The 17,949-nt window shown below is 53.3% G+C and overlaps 1 protein-coding gene across 1 annotated transcript; it reads left to right on the top strand.

The window, feature by feature from the left end:
- The first annotated feature begins 7,101 nt into the window (after positions 1-7,101).
- Positions 7,102-16,468, top strand: PLAAT4 (phospholipase A and acyltransferase 4). The gene is made up of 4 exons (XM_047775452.1): positions 7,102-7,201; positions 9,217-9,325; positions 14,252-14,526; positions 15,764-16,468. Exons 1-4 carry the CDS (start codon positions 7,193-7,195, stop codon positions 15,860-15,862), a joined length of 492 nt encoding a protein of 163 aa, XP_047631408.1. The 5' UTR covers positions 7,102-7,192; the 3' UTR covers positions 15,863-16,468.
- The last annotated feature ends 1,481 nt before the right edge of the window (positions 16,469-17,949 follow it).

Here is a 17,949-nt window from a genome sequence, read left to right as displayed (position 1 = left end):
GCTCATGGCATCGCCGGATCCTTAACCTACTGAGCAAGGCCAGGGATCGAACCTGTGTCTTCATGGGTACTAGTCGGACTTGTTGCCGCTGAGCCAAAACAGGAACTCTGTGTTTCAGTTCTTAGTGTGAGCCAACAGGCAGTTTGACCAGGGACCAGGACCTTGTGGGATCAGACAGCTGTCCACGTCGGGTAAACACCGGCCATCTGTGCCTGACCCCCCCCCCACACCCAGCCACCAGCCCCACAAAAACCTCATGAGGGATTATCAGGGGCAGGAACCAAGGTTCGAAGAGGGGGATGGTTTGCTTGAGGTCACTTATGCGAAGAGAAAGAGGCCCAGCTGGGTCTTTTCTCCACCCATGTCTCTCAGTAGGCACCCTGTGGCCCTGCCTTCCTCGTCTGTATTCCTCCCCAGGGCACCGCAGCTGCCAGAACTAATACTTTCCCTGTTTCCTCCATGTTCCTGATCTGGGAAATGACATCCCCCAATCCAGCCCTCTTCCCAGTCCCAAAGGAGGGCCCCCCGAGTCCTCCTTTTCCAGAGCACCCCTCTTCCTTCCACCCCACCTTCACCCCTACCCCTGCTGCCGCCTGCATCCAGTCACAAGCTCTGTCTGATGCCAGCCCTGGAAATGTCTCCTGAATTCACTGCCTCATCCATCTCCCATCATTGATTTGGTCCAGGGCAGGCCTATCCCTGCCTCGTGACCCTCATGGCCCCCAGCATCCCTTGCCCCCTGTGCCTGCCACTCCACACCAGTCTCCCCAAGACCCTTTGTGGCCTGCGCAAAGGGCGCACCTGCCCATGACCTTCCTCTGATCTCAGGGCACACCCTTTGGCCTCTGCTGACTTGCCCTCCTCACCCCTCCTCACCCTCCCTGCCCCTGTGTCCCAGGCTGACTCAATGACTTGCCTCTGCTCTTCTATAAATCCGGTTCTCTCTGACCCCAATGCCCAACCCACACCTCCCTTTCTCTCCTCCCCCATCACACAGCCCTCCTCTGAGAAGCTGCCCTCAAGGTCACCTGCCACCCTCTGGGTCCCTGGTCCCCCCCAGGGCCTCCCCCTCTCCCCATCAGGTCCTCCTGCAAGTCCTTGTGTCTGTCTGCACCTGCTCTGGACTTGGAACTCCATTCAGGCAGGATGCTGTGTGCGTGTCCCTCCCTTCCTGCATCTCAGCATCCAGAGAGGACCCTGGCTTGGAACAGGAGCAAAGGAATTGCATAAGCAGGAGATATGGAGGCTCCTCGGGCCCAGGACCCCCACCCAGCGGCTCTGCTCTCTCAGCTCGAGGCTCCCTATCAGCCAGGGCAGGGCCCTGATGGTTTCCATCTGGAGAGCACGAGGGGACTGTTCATTCCATCCCCAGATGCCTAAGGCCACAGCCAGGGCACCATCGACAGCCATGCTGAGCCGAAGTCTGCACTTGGCCTCTATCCAGATGAAGAAATGGGGAATGATCACCAGGGACAGGAAATTTCCTTCTGGAATGAGGCCAGACAACCTCCCTGTTCTTATGAGTATAAAATATGCCTTCCTGGAATTGTTCCATTTCCTGGAATAAGCAATGAACCCAGTTTGTTTTTAGCTGCACACCGCGTGGAATTCAACCCCGCCCCAGAACTGCACTGACACAGAAAATCAGGGCTGCTGGATCTTGCAGAGCCTTGGCAAGAACTGGGAGGAAAGACTGTACGATTAAGAGTGGGGACAGAGGTGCTGTTTGGGGACAGAGAAGGGTCTAAACCCTCACCAGTAACAGAGGGAGGCAGGTCAGGGAATGGTTTGCCCCCCAGAGACCCAAGATTTCCCCCACAGACTTAGTGTCAAGGCTCCTCTGTGAACTAGGTATGAGCAAGCTGAGCCCCAAGGTCCAGGCAGACGCAGCTTCTAGAACAAGGACCCAGCTCCTCGCATGTCTCACCCACAGTGCTGCCCCCTCCCTACGTGCCAGGCATGTAGTTTCTGGGGTCATAGCATGGACCTCATAGTGGTCCCCTAGGGAAAATATAATAACAGATTTTTTTTTTTTCTTTTTCGGGCTGCACCTGCGGCATATGGAGATTCCCAGGCTAGGGGTCAAATCAGAGCTGCAGCTGCCGGCCTACACCACAGCCACAGCAACACAGAATCCAAGCCACATCTTCGACCTACACCACAGCTCACGGCAACACTGGATCCTTAGCCCACTGAGCAAGCGAGGCCAGGGATCAAACCTGCGTCCTCGTGGATACTAGTTGAGTTCATTACTGCTGAGCCACGACGGGAACTCCCTGAGCTTGCTTTTTCATCTTTGGCTCTGCAAGCCAAGACTGTCTTTTATTCTAGGGTGAGATTCTAGGGTGAGATGAGTCATATTCCTCAGGTGTTTCTGTTCTGAGTTTTTTACTGGCCATGAGGTCTCTCCACCCCCAAGGGTCAGAATCTATTTCCATCTCTGGGCGCTACGGGAGCAGTTCAGCCTGTGTGTCTGAGTCGCTGCCCTTGCTGTGTGTTGGACCTTTGCCAGTTCTCCTGAAGTCTTAACACATGCGCAGCTTATTATTCAGCCAAAGAGTCAAGAGGACCTCAACGCAGATTTTTCTTTTTTTGCTATTTCTTGGGCCGCTCCCACGGCATATGGAGGTTCCCAGGCTAGGGGTCGAATCGGAGCTGTAGCCACCAGCCTACGCCAGAGCCACAGCAACGCCAGATCCGAGCCGTGTCTGCAACCTACACCACAGCTCACGGCAACGCCGGATCGTTAACCCACTGAGCAAGGGCAGGGATCGAACCCGCAACCTCATGGTTCCTAGTCGGATTCGTTAACCACTGCGCCACGACGGGAACTCCTCAACGCAGATTTTTCAAGTGTCATGTATGCAGCTTGTTTTCCACCCTGCAATTTCCAGCCAGCTCACCAGCACTGATCTCCAACCTGTCTTTTCAGCTGAACGAAGTCGCCATGCCCTGTTTTGGTTCCCTTGCCCTACAGCGAGGGCTGGAAAGTGCCACCAGACAAAAGGCAGAGCTGGTTATGGAACTTATGTCATTTGTTCCTCTTTTCAAGGGAATTCAAGTCCCATGCTGACTGTTGGTCAGTCTTTGAAAAGAGGGATTTCAGGTATTTGCCAAAGTTCCTAGTTGTTTCTAACGCAAGGACTACTTGTTCCTGGGCCTCCCAGAAAATCTTGGGAGTGTCTGCAGGACATTTTGGTTTTTGCTTTTTGTTTTGTTTTTTTGTGGGTTTTTTTGTTTTTTTTTTTTTGTCTTTTTGTCTTTTTAGGGCCGCACCCACAGCATATGGAGGTTCCCAGGCTAGGGGTCTAATCAGAGCTGTAGCCACCGGCCTACACCAGAGCCACAGCAATGCCAGATCCCAGCCACATCTGCGACCTACGCCACAGCTCACAGCAATGCTGGATCCTTAACCCACTGAGCAAGGCCAGGGATCGAATCCGCAATCTCATGGTTCCTAGTCGGATTCGTTAACCACTGCACCACAACAGGAACTCCTCCGCAGCACATTTTGATTGTTTAAACATTGCGAATCTTGCTTCCCAGTTTGTTTGTTTGTTTATTGCCCTTTTTTTTTTGGTTTGTTTTTTTAGGGCTGCACCCACGGCATATGGAGGTTCCCAGGCTAGGAGTCTAATCGGAGCTGTAGCCGCTGGCTTACATCACAGCTCACAGCAACACCAGATCCTTAACTCACTGAGCGAAGCCAGGAATCGAACCCACCACCTCATGGTTCCTAGTCGGATTCATTTCCACTGAGCCACAACCGGAACTCCTGCTTCCCAGTATAGAACCTGGAGTTCCCGCTGCGGCACAGTGGGTTAAGAAACACACTGCAGTGACTCAGGTCACCATGGAGATGAGGGTTTGATCCCCAGCCCACAAGTGTGTTAAGGATCCAGTGTTGCTGTGGCTGTGGTTATAGGCTGGAAGCTACAGCTCCAATTCAACCCCTAGCTCCATATGCCATATGTGCAGACCAAAAAGCATTAAAAAAAAAAAAAAAAAAAACTGTATCACACAGGGAACTATATTCAATAGCCTGTGATGAATCATAAGGACAGGAATATGAAAAAATACATGTATTACAGAGTCACTTTGGTGCATTACTCAAAGGGTCATTACTCAAAAGCCACCTGCTCAGTAAGTTTGCCCCCAACCACCCCATCTCAAATCCCACCTCCCCATCACCCCTCCCTCCCTCATTTCGCACAGTCCTGGGCTCTCTAGCGCAGGATCGCTCTCCCTACACTTCTGTCCCTCTCCCCAACGAGAGCCTAAGACCCATACTGATTAGACTGCTCGCGGATGGATCCCCAGTGCCTCCGACAGCGCCCGGCACTCAGACGCGCGGCCGGCGCTCCTTGACGGAAGGTGCAAGACGAGGTCTCCCCCACGGGCTGGGTATCGGGCTGGGTATCGCTCGAGTCCATCATCGCAGGGTGCGACCCCCCCGACAGCCCCACAAACGTGCTCCCCACGACACAGCGCAGCCCCTAGGACTGGCACTACCTTGTCCCTCCAGTGCCCATTTCCCCTGCCCTCCGGGTTCACAGGGGAGGCTGGATTCTCACGCCCACCACCCCCACCTGGCGTGAGGGGGACCCCTGGAGATCCCTGTGGGGAATAACCAGGAACTGCTCAAGGGCTGACAGCACCGCCCCTGAGGAGGAATGAAGGCAGGAAGGATGCGGCGAGAGTCAGTCCCCAGAGTCAGAGAAACACGGGGAGCAGCTGGGGGAGAGGCCCAGACCCAGGCTGCAGACTCCACATGACCATTCAGCTTGAGCCAGAAGATGAGCCTCAGAAACTCAAGACCGGCGACAGGGGTGGTTCCCACAGAACCAGCAATGGCCAGAGCACCCACCCCTGGCATAACCGAGACTAGGAGAGGGGAGGCAATGGCCCAAAGTGCCACTGCTGGCAAGAGACAAGACCTTGCAGCACTTCCCGTCGTGGCTCAGTGGAAGCGATTCTCACCAGCATCCATGAGGACGCGGGTTCAATCCCTGTCCTTGCTCATTGGGTTAAGGATCCAGCGTTACCATGAGCTGTGGTGTAAGATGCAAATGTGGCTCAGATCTGGCGTGGCTGTGGCTGTGGTGTAGGCTAGTGGCTACAGCCCTGAATTGACCCCTAGCCTGGGACCCTCCATGTGCCGTGGGTGTGGCCCTCCCCGAAAGACACACACACACAAAAAAGAACAAGAGAGAGAGAGAGACAAGGCTTCACAGCTTCCTTTCACTTCTTCCTTTTTCCTTTTTCCTTTGTGTATGTGACCAGACGGCAGTCACTGACTCCTACTGTTTATTCAAAGCAGTGGCTACACTGCTTATAGCCACTTGGAAGTAGTGGGCTATGCCAGGCCTGGGGCCAAGGCCAGAGGAGCCAGCAGACTGGGGCTCTATCTGATCAAGGGAACCTGGGACGAGGGTGATGCTGGGAGTGACCGGGCCTGCCCAGGTCCCCCGGGCATCAGCTCTTTCTCATGGGAGCCAATCACCCCCATTTTTCCTGCCAGATCCCACAAGAAACCAGTCTGATTGTTGGAGAACTGGTTCCAGTCTCTTTGTTTTGTTTTTTAGGGCCAGACCTTCAGCATATGGAAGTTCCCAGTCTAGGAGTCGAATCTAAGCTGCAGCTGCAGGCCTGTGCCACAGCCACAGCAACCTGGGACCTGAGCCAGGTCTGCCACCTCCCTGTGCCACAGCTCAAGGCAACACCGAATCCTTAAGCCACTGAACGGGGCCAGGGATTGAACCCACATCCTCATGGATACTAGTCGGCCATGATGGGAACTGCCTGGTTTGAGTCTCCTTGTAGCCTTGGAATAAAGGCGGCTGTCACCAGGATGGGAAGTAGGGGAGGGCATCCTAGGTGTCAGTTGCTGGCCAATAGCCATCTCCCCACCCCCAGCTCCTCCCCCACACACACACACAGGGCTGTCAGTCACCTTCTCCCAGGCTCACAGCCCTGCTGTTCAGGGGGCAGCAGGAGCCCCTGCACAGGTTCAGTCAAAACCCCGTAAGTGATCAAAGCTGCCAAGGAAGCCCCTTTCTCTTTGCCCACACTGGTCTGGGAGAGGAGGTGCATCCCGGTTCTGGGCCAGTGAGGAGGGGGAGGGGGCCAGCCAGGGGATTCTGGGAAAGATCTTACTTCTGGGGGAAAAAGGGGCAACGGATGAAAACCATCTTCCTTTAGTGCTTTGGGACATCGCCAGCTGAAAAGGTGCCCCTTTCGGATGCTGTGCATGGCGTGGACCGTGCAGGGTGTCACCACAGACACAGCACAGCAGCATGGAAAAGCCTGGCCCTTGGTGGCCTTGGGGAGCTACTGAAATGAATCTGAGGCTCCTGCCTCCTGTCTTCCTGGTTCGGAGACATTGGATGTCCAGGCGGTACATTTGTTAAGTTCTGCTTCTTGCAGCCAAGTGCAGCCTAAAGGGGCAACGAGCTGCTGGGCACCCCCTGCTCCAGGCACCCACCTTCTACAGGCTTCCCCTGGGGCGCGGTGGGCAGCACCCTGTGTGGCCTGCCCCATGGCTTCCCACCCAGTATTTCTGGAGTGGTTACAGTGGCCTAGGAGGTGCACAGGGATTAGCACCTCTGCGCCTCTAAATGCCCCCTTCCTGGACTAGGAACAGCCGCCCGGGGTTTCTGTGGGAAGAGACTGAGTTTCTCAAGCAGAATCTAAGTTCTGCCTCCTACTCTGACTGCTTCCTGGTGGCTTGAAAGCCCTGGTGAGTCCATGTTTGAGGCACTTAGGCTTGATTTTTCCTTTCTTTTTTTTTTTTTAACCTTTTTAGGGCCACGGCATGTGGAAGATCCTCGAAAAGGAGCTACAGATGCCGGCCTTTCCAACAGCCACAGCAACACTGGATCTGAGCTGCATCTGCGAACTGTGCCACAGCGTGCAGCGATGCCAGATCCTTAACCCACGGAGCCAGGCCACGGAGCGAACCCGCATCCTCACAGACACTGAGTCAAGTTTTGAACCAGCTGAGCCACAAGAGGAACTCCAGATCTTTCCATTTATAGCACATCTCCAGTCATCCTTTTAAAAATGTGTAATGTGTAAGAGCTTTAATCAGAAAAGCTCAAAAGGAAAATGAAAGCAAAACACTCAATTCTTTGACTGTAAAACTGAGAGCAGAAGAAGAGGCACCCCACACACCCACTGCTCTGGCTCCCCGATGACTTCGGTAAGTCCCCTGACACTCCTGGCGCTGACTCCCAGGAGAGGGCAGCTCCCCTCCTATAAAGACCTCAGGCCACATGCCCCAGCCTGTCTGCAGAAGGCTTTCATGGCAAAACCGATTTATTCTTGAAAGCCCCATTTCCCGCAGGAGCCTGAGGTCTTTGGACACAGGGCGAGGGGACCTCTGCAGGGAGATCTGTATTCTGGGGGCCTTGGGAATGACCTGGGGTGGGGGCCGGGGGAGGGTGGACATTGGGAGGTGGGAGGTGAGTGCATCCCACCCCACCTCGTCTGCCTCAACTGCAGGCTGGAGTTTGTGCCTCCCCCTCCCCTACGGCATTTGTCCTTCCTTATAAAGTGCTTCTGAAGCGCAGATTCCAGCTGGGAAACCTCCTCTCCCAGGAGTCAGCCCAGTTTTTCTGAAGGAGAGAACTTCCTGGTCTGGGCAGGCTCCTCCCCTGCAGCACAGCTGGAAAGGACCTAGCCAATTACTGAAAATCAACCAGTTCTGGAAAGAAGTGTCTTCTGTTTCGCAGGAAGCGGGGCATCCAGCCTTGCTCTGTGCTGCTCTGTGCCTAGGTCCAGCCCGGTTTCCTTCTTCAAGCAGACTTGGCTTTTCCACTGGCTGCTGTTGACCGTGCCCTAATGGGGAACCTCGAGCTGAGAGAGCAGAGCAGCTGGGCGGGGGTCCTGGCCCCTCGGAGCCTCCAGCCCTCCTGCTTGCACCATTCCTCTGCCTCTGTTCGAAGCCGGGCCCCTCCCTGGATGCTGAGATGCAGGGGGGGAGGGACAGGCACACAGCATCCTGCCTGAATGGAGTTCCAAGTTCAGAGCGGGTGCAGACAGACCCAGGGACTTGCAGCAGGACCTGGCAGGGAGAGGGGGAGACCCCAGGGGGCAAGGGACCAAGACGGTGGCAGGTGACCAGGCTGGGACCTCGAGGGCAGCTTCTCAGAGGAGGAATGTCTGATGGGGTAGAAGCGGAAGAGGGATGTGGGGTGCATGTTTGAGGTCAGAAGACAATGTACAGAGGAGCAGAGGCAAGAGATGAGGGCACGTCAGCCCGAAGGTGGGGGTTGGGCAGAGGCAGAGGCAGGGAGGGCCAGGAGCGGGTGGCGAAGGCGAGTCAGGAAGGGCCTACGAGCTGCGCAAGGGGTATGTCTTGTGCTCTGCTTTGTTAGGATTTTCAGTCCCTGAAATCAGGCACGGAGCAGGAGAAACCCCGAAAAGTGCTCAAACTTGCAAGGCCACAGTTCCCGGCTCGGCCACTTCTCTGCCGAGAGTCTTTGGGGCAGGTCCCTCCACCTCTCTGATCCTCAATTTCCCAGCTCAGCTCTGGGCTGATGCCTCCTCCCTGCTGGGGCTCAGGGCGGGTTGCCGCTATTGTGGGGAAAGTGCCAGCAGAGGCCACTGTGAGTGTGGCCGCCCCTACCCCCCAACTACAAGAAGCTAGGCTGCCCTCTAAGACCCTTTTCAAAGCTCAGGTCCCCGTAGGATGATGCGCACAGGCTCGGGGCCACTGGGATACTGTGTGAGCCTCTCAGGTCAGCATCCGCAACGGTGGGTGAGCCAAGGATGGCGAGGACTAGAGGGGGCACGTCCAAGGAGGAAGAGGTACCTGCTGGGGCCAAGGACAAGCAGGAGGAGGAGGCCTGATGCAGACGAGAGGGTCCATCTGCAAACGGCAGAGTGCCTCAAGATGCAGCGGCCTGACGCTGCTGGGACATGGCTCCGGGGCTGCCAGCCTCAGCCAAGGGGTTTTGCAGGTGGGTCCTCAGGGGCACATGCACCAACCCACCTGCACGTGCCCAGCTGCATCCTCAGTGTGTGAGAGGGGACTCTAAAAGTGACAGCAGGCTGGGGACCCCTCAAGGAAAAGGAGGTTCCCCCCGCCACCCGAGCTCTCGCCAGGCCATGAGCATCAGCAGCAGGATCCCGAGGCCGAGCTGCAGCTCCCAGCCCGGGTCTCTGCTCTTGCCCAGAAGCCTGACTCCACCATCTGGGGTTTGTCCCTTGCAGTTTTGCTTAGAACCTAAGCCTGGAGACCTGATTGAGATTTTCCGCACTGGCTACATGCACTGGGCCATCTACGTGGGAGACGGTTATGTGATCCATCTGGCCCCTCTGGGTAAGGACTGCTGAAGATGGCATTTTCAACATATCTGTTAACATAGTAGGAACAATTTAAAGAGTTTAGCAAGGGGAACCTGGGTTGTTTCCTCCTTGAATTAAGCTTGAGCAGACAGTACATCCATATCCCATGGAGTAACCAGAGTCAGTTTCCCCTGAAACCACACTCCTTCTCAGATGGGACTCGAACCCCACCACATCTCAGAAAGGGTCTTGAACCCATGATCCCTGACTTAGGAGGGGGCATTAACCCATTGTCTTTTTTGTATTTAGAAAGTACAGTTGAGGTATAATATTGTTCCAATTTCCACTGTATGGCAAAGTGACTGAGCCTTACAGACATGTGCATTATTTTCCTTATATTACCTTCCATCATGTTCTATCCCAAAAGACTAGATATGGAGTTCCCATCGTGGCACAGTGGTTAATGAATCCAACTAGGAACAATGAGGTTTCGGGTTCCGTCCCTGGCCTTGCTCAGTGGGTTAAGGATCCGGCGTTGCCATGGGCTGTGGTGTAGGTCGCAGACACAGCTCGGATCCCGTGTTGCTGTGGCTCTGGCGTAGGCCGGCGGCTACAGCTCCGATTAGACCCCTAACCTGGGAACGTCCATATGCCGCGGGAGCAGTCCTAGGAAAGACAAAAAATTAAAAATTAAAAAAATTTTTTAAAAGATAGTCTCTGTGCTATACAATAGGACCTCACTGCTCATCCATTCTAAATGTAAGAGTTTGCATCTATTAACCCCAAACTCCCAGGCCATCCCACTCTTTCCCCTCTCCCCCTTGGCAGTCTGTTCTCCATGTCTGTGAGTCTGTTTCTGCTTTGTAGATAGGTTCATCTGTGCCATATTTTAGATTCCACATATAAGTGATGCCATAATGGTATTTGTCTTTCTCTTTCTGACTTACTTCACTTAGTATGAGAATCTCTAGCTGCAAATGACATTTCACTCTTTTTTATGGCTGAGTAATATTCCAATGTATATATGTTCTACATCTTCCTAATCCATTCATCTGGCAAGGGACATTTAGGTTGTTTCCATGTCTTGGCTCTTGTGAATAGTGTTGTTATGAACATACGAGTGCATGTATCTTTTTGAATTGTCATTGTGTCTGGATATATGCCCAGGAATGGGATTCCTGGATCATATGGCAGTTCTATATTCAGTTTTGAGGTACCTCCACACCATTTTCCGTACTGGTTGTACCAGTTTACATTCCACCAACAGTAAAGGAGGGTTCTCTTTTCTCCACACCCTCTCCAGCATTTGTTATCTGTAGACTTATTCATGATGGCCATTCTGACCAGTGTGAGGTGGCCCCTCATTGTAGTTTCTATTTGTAGTTCCCTAATAATTAGCGATGTGGAGCATTTTTTCATGTGCCTACTGGCCATCTGTATATGACTTCTTTGGAGAAATGTCTTTTTAGGTCTTCTGCCCACTTTTTTTTTTTTGTCTTTTTTGCTATTTCTTGGGCTGCTCCCGCAGCATATGGAGGTTCCCAGGCTAGGGGTCCAATCGGAGCTGTAGCCACCAGCCTACGCCAGAGCCACAACAACGCGGGATCTGAGCCGCAACCTCAGGGTTCCTAGTCGGATTCGTTAACCACTGCGCCACGACGGGAACTCCATTCTGCCCACTTTTCAATTGCGTTGTTTTCTTTTTTTTTCGTTTACTTTTTTTTTTTTTTTTTTTGCTTTTTAGGGCGGCACCTGCGGCATATGGAGGTTCCAAGGCTAGGGGTCTAATTGGAGCTGCAGCTGCCGGCCTACACCACAGCCACAGCAACATCAGATCTGAGCCACATCTGCCACCTACACCACAGGTCATGACATCGCCAGATCCTTAACCCACTGAGCGAGGCCAGGGATCGAACCCACAACCTCATAGTTCCTAGTCGGATTCGTTTCCACTGCGCCACAACGGGAACTCCAGGTTGTTTGTTTTCTTGTTGTTGAGTTGTGTGTATTGCTGGATCATATGGTTGTTCTACATTCAGTTTTCTGAGGACCCTCCATACCGTTTTCCATTTTCCATAGCAGTTGTCTCAGTTTACACTCCCAAGAACAGTGTAGGAAGAACCCGTTGTCTTTGCGTGGAAATCACTCACCTGGTGTCCGAACTTACTGAAGCTCAGGGGTTTTTATCTCTCTGCAGAAGGAATTCAGTGGGAGGCAAACCGATAGGCCAAGAGTGAGTTTATTAGCCTGGAATGCTTCTGCAAGATACCAGCAGGCAGGCCAGGGAGCGCAGCCCTGAGAACACAGACCACTGCCTTGTTACAATCAGAGGAAAAGCGGGGAGGGGAGAAGACCACCGTCTTTCTCATTTCTCGGCAGATGTCTTCCGATGTTATTTCCTCCTTTGACCCTGTGCAGTTTCATCAGGACTGTCATGGTGCTTTTTAAACCACATGGGGAGTTCCCACTGTGGCTCAGTGGTAAAGAACTGGACTAATATCCATGAGGACGCGGGTTCAAACCCTGGCCCTGCGCAGTGGGTTAAGGATCCAGTATTTCCATGCACTGTGGTGTAGGTCACAGACACAGCTTGGATCTGGCATTGCTGTGACTCTGACATAGGCTGGCAGCCGCAGCTCTGATTCGACCCCTAGCCTGGGAACGTCCATTTGCAGTGGGAGCGGCCCTAGAAAAAAATAAATAAACAACTCATATGTAAATTAGCAAAACATGGTAACATATAATAAAATACCAGTCTCATCTAATGCCCCCTTCACCTAGTTTCTTTCCCCTTTCCTGATATTTCTGTCTCGGCTACACGCATAAATGCTCCATCTTCAAGAAGCGTTAACTCCCTGACTTCATGTAACAAGATTCAGACTTCATATCTATTGTCCTGCTTTTTAACTGGCAGGACTTGTGGCCTGAGTGTGCCTGCTGCTTGAATGCACCCAGTCTTCCTTCGAAGTGATGCAGATTCTTGCAAGGTTACGAGACTCCTCTCTGGGTGGCCATTAGCTTAGAACAGTCTCCTAAACTCCCTTAAAATTAACTTCCTGTCGGAGTTCCTGTCGGAGTTCCCGTCGTGGTGCAGCAGAAACGAATCCATGAGGTCGCGGGTTCGATCCCTGGCCTTGCTCAGTGGGTCAAGGATCCGGCGTTGCCGTGAGCTGTGGTGTGGGTCTCGGACGCGGCTTGGATCCTGCGTTGCTGTGGCTGTGGTGTAGGCCGGTGGCTACAGCTCCAATTAGACCCCTAGCCTGGGAACCTCCACATGCCATGGATGTGGCTCTAAAAAGCAAAATAATAATAATAATAATAATTAATTAATTCCCTGTCTTTAATCTCTTCATGGCATGTCAAAGTGATTTCCTTATCCGACTCTATCCCTGTCACCCCAGGTCCCGCAGAAGCAGGGAAAAAAGTCCGTGGGCTCCCCCCAGTGAAGCTGGACTGCTCAGCATTCAGAGCTCTCCAGCTCACGCCAGTCACCCCAGGACACAGGAGTCGGATGTGACTCAAGCCAGCCACGTTCCTGAAGGTCTCGGTCTCATAAAGAAGACCGTTTCTCGGTGCTGTGTCCTTTGTACTCACGGGCTTTCAGAGGACAAGGTGTCTTGATAGCACTTACTGAATACCCTCAACAGAAGCAGCCCTCACAGGTTTACATATCAAAGTAAACCTCTTTTTTTGGCCTTTTTTTTTTTTTTTTGTCTTTTTAGGGCCGCACCCGAGGCATATGGAGGTTCCCAGGCTAGAGGTCAAATCGGAGCTGTAGCCGCAGGCCTACACCACAGCCACAGCAACACAGGATCAGAGCCTCATCTGTAGCCTACACCACAGCTCATGGCAACACCGGATCCTTAACCCGCTGAGCGAGGCCAGGAATCGAACCTGCAACCTCATGGTTCCTAGTCAGATTTGTTTCCTCTGCACCACGACAGGAGCTCCTCAAATGTACAAATGCCTAGGAAATACCTGTGAAGGATTTCTTTAACTCACTGATAACAGAGGCAGCAGGATGACAAGCAGGAAAAAGGAGAATGCAAGAAATGTATGTATGTCAAGTCAATGAAAGAAAAAATCACTGGCTTAAGACGGCCAGCTTAGGAGTTCCCACTGTGGCTCAGTGGTTCACGAACACTGCTAGTATCCATGAGGACACAGGTTCGATCCCTAGCCTTGCTCAGTGGGTTAAGGATCCAGCGTTACCATGAGCTCTGGTGTAGGCCAGCGGCTACAGCTCCGATTGGACCCCCTAGCCTGGGAACCTCCATGTGCTGCGGGAGCAGCCCTAGAAAAGGCAAAAAGACTAAATAAATAAATAAATAATAAAAATTGTAATGCACATAAATGAATGAATGAAAAAATTACAGGACACTGAACAAATAGATAAAAGACTGAGCAAATATACTATGTCTTCATATACTGGAGAACAATGGCAGCCCTTGACAATCTCGACCTTCACTGACTTGAAAAAATATTGACAGCTTGTTAAGTGAAAAAGAGCAACTTTGGAGTTCCTGTTGTGGCTCAGTGGTTAACGAATCCGACTAGGAACCACGAGGTTGGGGGTTCAACCCCTGGCCTTACTCAGTGGGTTAAGGATCTGGCGTTGCCATGAGCTGTGGTGTAGATCACAGATGCAGCTCGGAGCCCACGTTGCTGTGGCTGTGGTGTAGGCCTTGGCTACAGCTCCAATTGGACCCCTAGCCTGGGAACCTCCATGTGCTTCAGAAGTGGCCCTAGAAAAGGCAAAAAGACAAAAGAAAAAAAAAAAAGTTCAATAAAACTAGGACTTTAAAAAAAAGAGAGAGCATCTTCAAGGAATCCTCCGATCACCTTGGTGACAGAACAGACCCCAAAAGCTCCATAGTGGGTTCCCTTCGTCCTTCTTTCCCGGCCTGCCCTCCCCTCTCCCTACCTGACCCTCCCTGCAGGATGCTGTCTCCCACGCCAGGTGAATACCCCGGGGCTGGGGCCTCCAGCCTCTTCTCCGTCCTGACCAGCAAGGCGGTGGTGAAGAGGGAGCGCCTGCAGGACGTGGTGGGGAGCTGCCGCTATCGCATCAACAACATCTTGGACCACAAGTACCGACCGCGGCCTGTGCACAAGATCCTCAAGTCTGCAAATGAGATGATTGGTGCAGAGATGGGGTACAGCGTTCTGGAAAATAACTGTGAGCACTTTGTCACCAAGCTGAGATATGACAAGGCCGAATGCGGGCAGACAAAGGTAAGGCCCTTGTTGTGGGCAACTGTCTCCTTCCTGGACGTCTGCTTGGGATGGGGGGGATGGGGCTGTGCAGCCAGAGGGGTCAATCACCATGAATGATGCAAACGTGGGCTCTTGGGCACCTGCTGGCTGGAAGTCAGGACATCTGAGCTCAAAGCTGGGATCAGCTTCTGACCCCCTGAGGGTCTTCAGACAGGTCACCTCCTCTCTGATCCTCAGTTTCCCCAGGTGCAGAAGGAAGAGTTGGATGCAGGACCCCTGGGGGACAGGCCAGCTCTGACCTCTGGGAGCCTTCACCTCTAATACCCAGTCTAAAGGCAGCCTCTGATGCCCCTGCAGGTTGTCAGGTAGAGTCTGGGTCAAGCCTGGACCATGACCAGGTCTCATGAGGCTCCAAAGAGCACTCAGGCAAGCCATGCCCAAGCTAAGGGCTCAAGCACATTGTAATGTCAGATTCCGGGCCCGGCTTCGAGCCTTCGTCCCTTTAGCATCTTCCAAGTATATTGTCCTCACACACACAGCTAACCAGGGGCCGAAGCAGGATTCCAACCTCAGCATCCCTCTCTAGGGCCTCACTCTGTACGGCTGTACTACGGCACCTGCAGGGCTCCCCCCCCCCCCCCACTTAATAGGGTGGTTGGCCCCTGGGAGAGAGGAAGGTGAGGGCGGGAGGAGAGTTTGGATGTGGTGGGGGGTTTTGGGTGGCCAGTTAGACATCAGACGGAGAGGCTGAGTACCGGTTGGGCATGTGTGTCTGGGGCTCAGGGCTGGGGTGGGGCTGGAGAAGTTTCCAGGCTTCCCTGGTGAGGCAAACAGAGTGCATGGTGAACCCAGAGTGCACGGCCTGTGGCTGTGGTTTCCCAAAGTCTCTCCTCAGCATCTGTTACAGCTCCCCCCCCCAAAACGCTGGCCCCAAGAAACCAGGCATAAACCCTCCTGCCTACCCCTCCAGCATCAGGAACAAAAGTCCTCAGCTAGAAAGTTCACACAAAAGGATTCCTTCCAGCCCATCCTACCAGTTTTCAGGACAATCCCAGATGGACCATCACCAAGGAGTGGTCACACACTCCTGTTTCCCAGGAAAGGGAGCCCCGACGGATGCATCCAGCATCCTCTGTGGGAGGCTGACTGGGGCCAGGCCATGGGGAGGGCAGGAGAATGAGCGGAGCCTCCAGGGAGGCGGGGAGGACCTGCCTGGACTTACTGTGGACTCCGAACCCGGGCTGCTCACTTTCAGGTGGCCAAAGTCCTCATTGAAGGAGGAGTGGCCCTGGGACTTGGAGTTCTGGCTGTTATGAGATACTCTGTATTGAAGAAGCGATCTCAAAACCAGTGACATCCTGAAGAAGCCCCAAAATCCTTCAATGGAGGCAGCGGGTGGAAGCCGTGCAGACCGCTCCCCCCGAGCTCCGCTCTCTGCCTGAGCCTTGCCCTCCTGCAGCCTCTAGTTTGCTCCCCGACTTCCCCTCAGACCCTGCCTGGAGGATGGGCTGACCGTACAAGCCCGAAGAGTCGGCGGCTAGATGGTGCTTCCATAGACGGCTGCACCAGCAAGGAAGACATTAGCATTCATTCAGCCCCTGTAGGTGCTCCCAGCAACTTCAGCCGTGTGCCCTTGGCTGGTCAGCTCTGTGACCGTGGGAAATGCTCTTGACTCTCAGAGCCTCAGTTCCTTCAACGCTGAGGCGGGGGTCATGACCCGCTTCCCAGTGACATCCTATGGATCAGCGAAGATGAGACGTGGACAGCCCTGGTCTATCTGGTACATCGTAGGTGCTCAGAAGATCGCCTGCTGTCACTCGCCACTGTTGTCAATAGACATCATTAATGTTACCCTAGGAACCAAAATAACAAAAACAAAAACGCATCTTTCCAGGCTCTCCCTCAGGGGCCCCCCTTTTTGGGAAAGTATTTCTTTCTTCTTTCTTTCTTTTTTTTTTTTTTTTTTCTTTTTATGGCTACACCTGCAGCCTATGGAAGTTTCCAGGCTAGGGGTACAATCAGAGCGGCAGCTGCCAGCCTACAGCACAGCCAGCATCACAGGATCTAAGCTGCATCTGTGACCTGTGCCTCAGCTTGTGGCAACCTTGGATCTTTAACCCACTGAGTAAGGCCAGGGACTGAACCTGCGTCTTCTGGGACACGGCAATGGGTTCTTTACCCACCTAGCCACAACGGGAACTCCACAAAGTATTTCTTCTTTCCTAACTGGAAGGTCTAGTCCTCACCCATCTGTGGCTCCCAGATGGAGTGACATCGTGTCTCTGTGCTCAGATGTCCGTGGCCCAAGCTGCCCCGGGGCTGAAGGTGAAAACTGGCCACGTTGATTGTTAGGTCAGAAACTACCCCCATGTGGAGTTCCCGTCGTGGCGCAGTGGTTAACGAATCCGACTAGGAACCATGAGGTTGCGGGTTCGGTCCCTGCCCTTGCTCAGTGGGTTAAGGATCCGGCGTTGCCGTGAGCTGTGGTGTAGGTTGCAGACGCGGCTCGGATCCCGCGTTGCTGTGGCTCTGGCGTAGGCCGGTGGCTACAGCTCCGATTCGACCCCTAGCCTGGGAACCTCCATATGCCGCAGGAGCGGCCCAAGAAATAGCAACAACAACAACAACAACAAAAAAAAAAAAGAAACTACCCCTATGTGATGCTACAGGGGCAGCTACATGTCATCGGACATCCAAATCCATAGCATGTACAACTCCAAGAGTGGACCCTGAGATAATTACGGACTTTGGGCCTTTATGATGTGTCTGTGTAGGTTCATCGGCTGTAACAAAAATGTCCCATTCTGGTGAGACTGTCGATAACGGGGAGGCTGTGCGGGTTGAGGTATTGGCACATCTCTGTACCTTCTTCTCAGTTTTGCTGTGAATCTAAAACTGCACTTGAAAAAATAAATGTTTTCAATCAACAATAACACAAAATAAATAATTTTCTTTTCAAATTAGCTGCCTCAGACTATCCCTCTGCTACGTCCCAGGATGCCCTGGCTGTGGTCTCAGAAGGGCCAGTTCCCCCCCCCTCCCCGTCTCTGTGTTCCATGGGCTGGCCTCTGCCACCAGGCGCCCTCCTGAATGGCCACTCCACCCAGCCCTCCTCCACGGTGTCACCACAGCCACCACCACTCTGGCTCGAAGATTAGCGACGTCCCTCCCACCCTGGCCTGCGCCTTCCCAAGCATGCAAAAGCTGGCGGGACCCTTGATCCCCCAGGGGAGACCAGGCTGGCACGATTCACAAGGCTCCCCCAGAAGCTCGGGGCTATGAGAAGGTCGGAGAACAAAGAGAATAACTTACAGTTGCTACTTACCAACTTGCTCAGGTTCCCAGGATGAAAGGTCAGCCTCCTTTTGGGGGCTCCGGAAGGGTCCATGCCTACCTTGCTCCAGGCCTGCCTGTGGGTCAGAGGGTCCTGTTGCTCTATAG

Source organism: Phacochoerus africanus, chromosome 4, assembly GCF_016906955.1.
Source record: "Phacochoerus africanus isolate WHEZ1 chromosome 4, ROS_Pafr_v1, whole genome shotgun sequence".
NCBI lineage: Eukaryota > Metazoa > Chordata > Mammalia > Artiodactyla > Suidae > Phacochoerus > Phacochoerus africanus.
The sequence above is the reverse complement of the archived record's forward strand: the minus strand, read 5'-3'. Positions and strand labels throughout refer to the sequence as shown.

Coding starts and splice junctions, on each gene's coding strand:
- PLAAT4 (XM_047775452.1), top strand. Junction 9,326..14,251: donor GATCCATCTGGCCCCTCTGG/GTAAGGACTGCT, acceptor CTCCCACGCCAG/GTGAATACCCCGGGGCTGGG. Junction 14,527..15,763: donor CCGAATGCGGGCAGACAAAG/GTAAGGCCCTTG, acceptor GCTCACTTTCAG/GTGGCCAAAGTCCTCATTGA.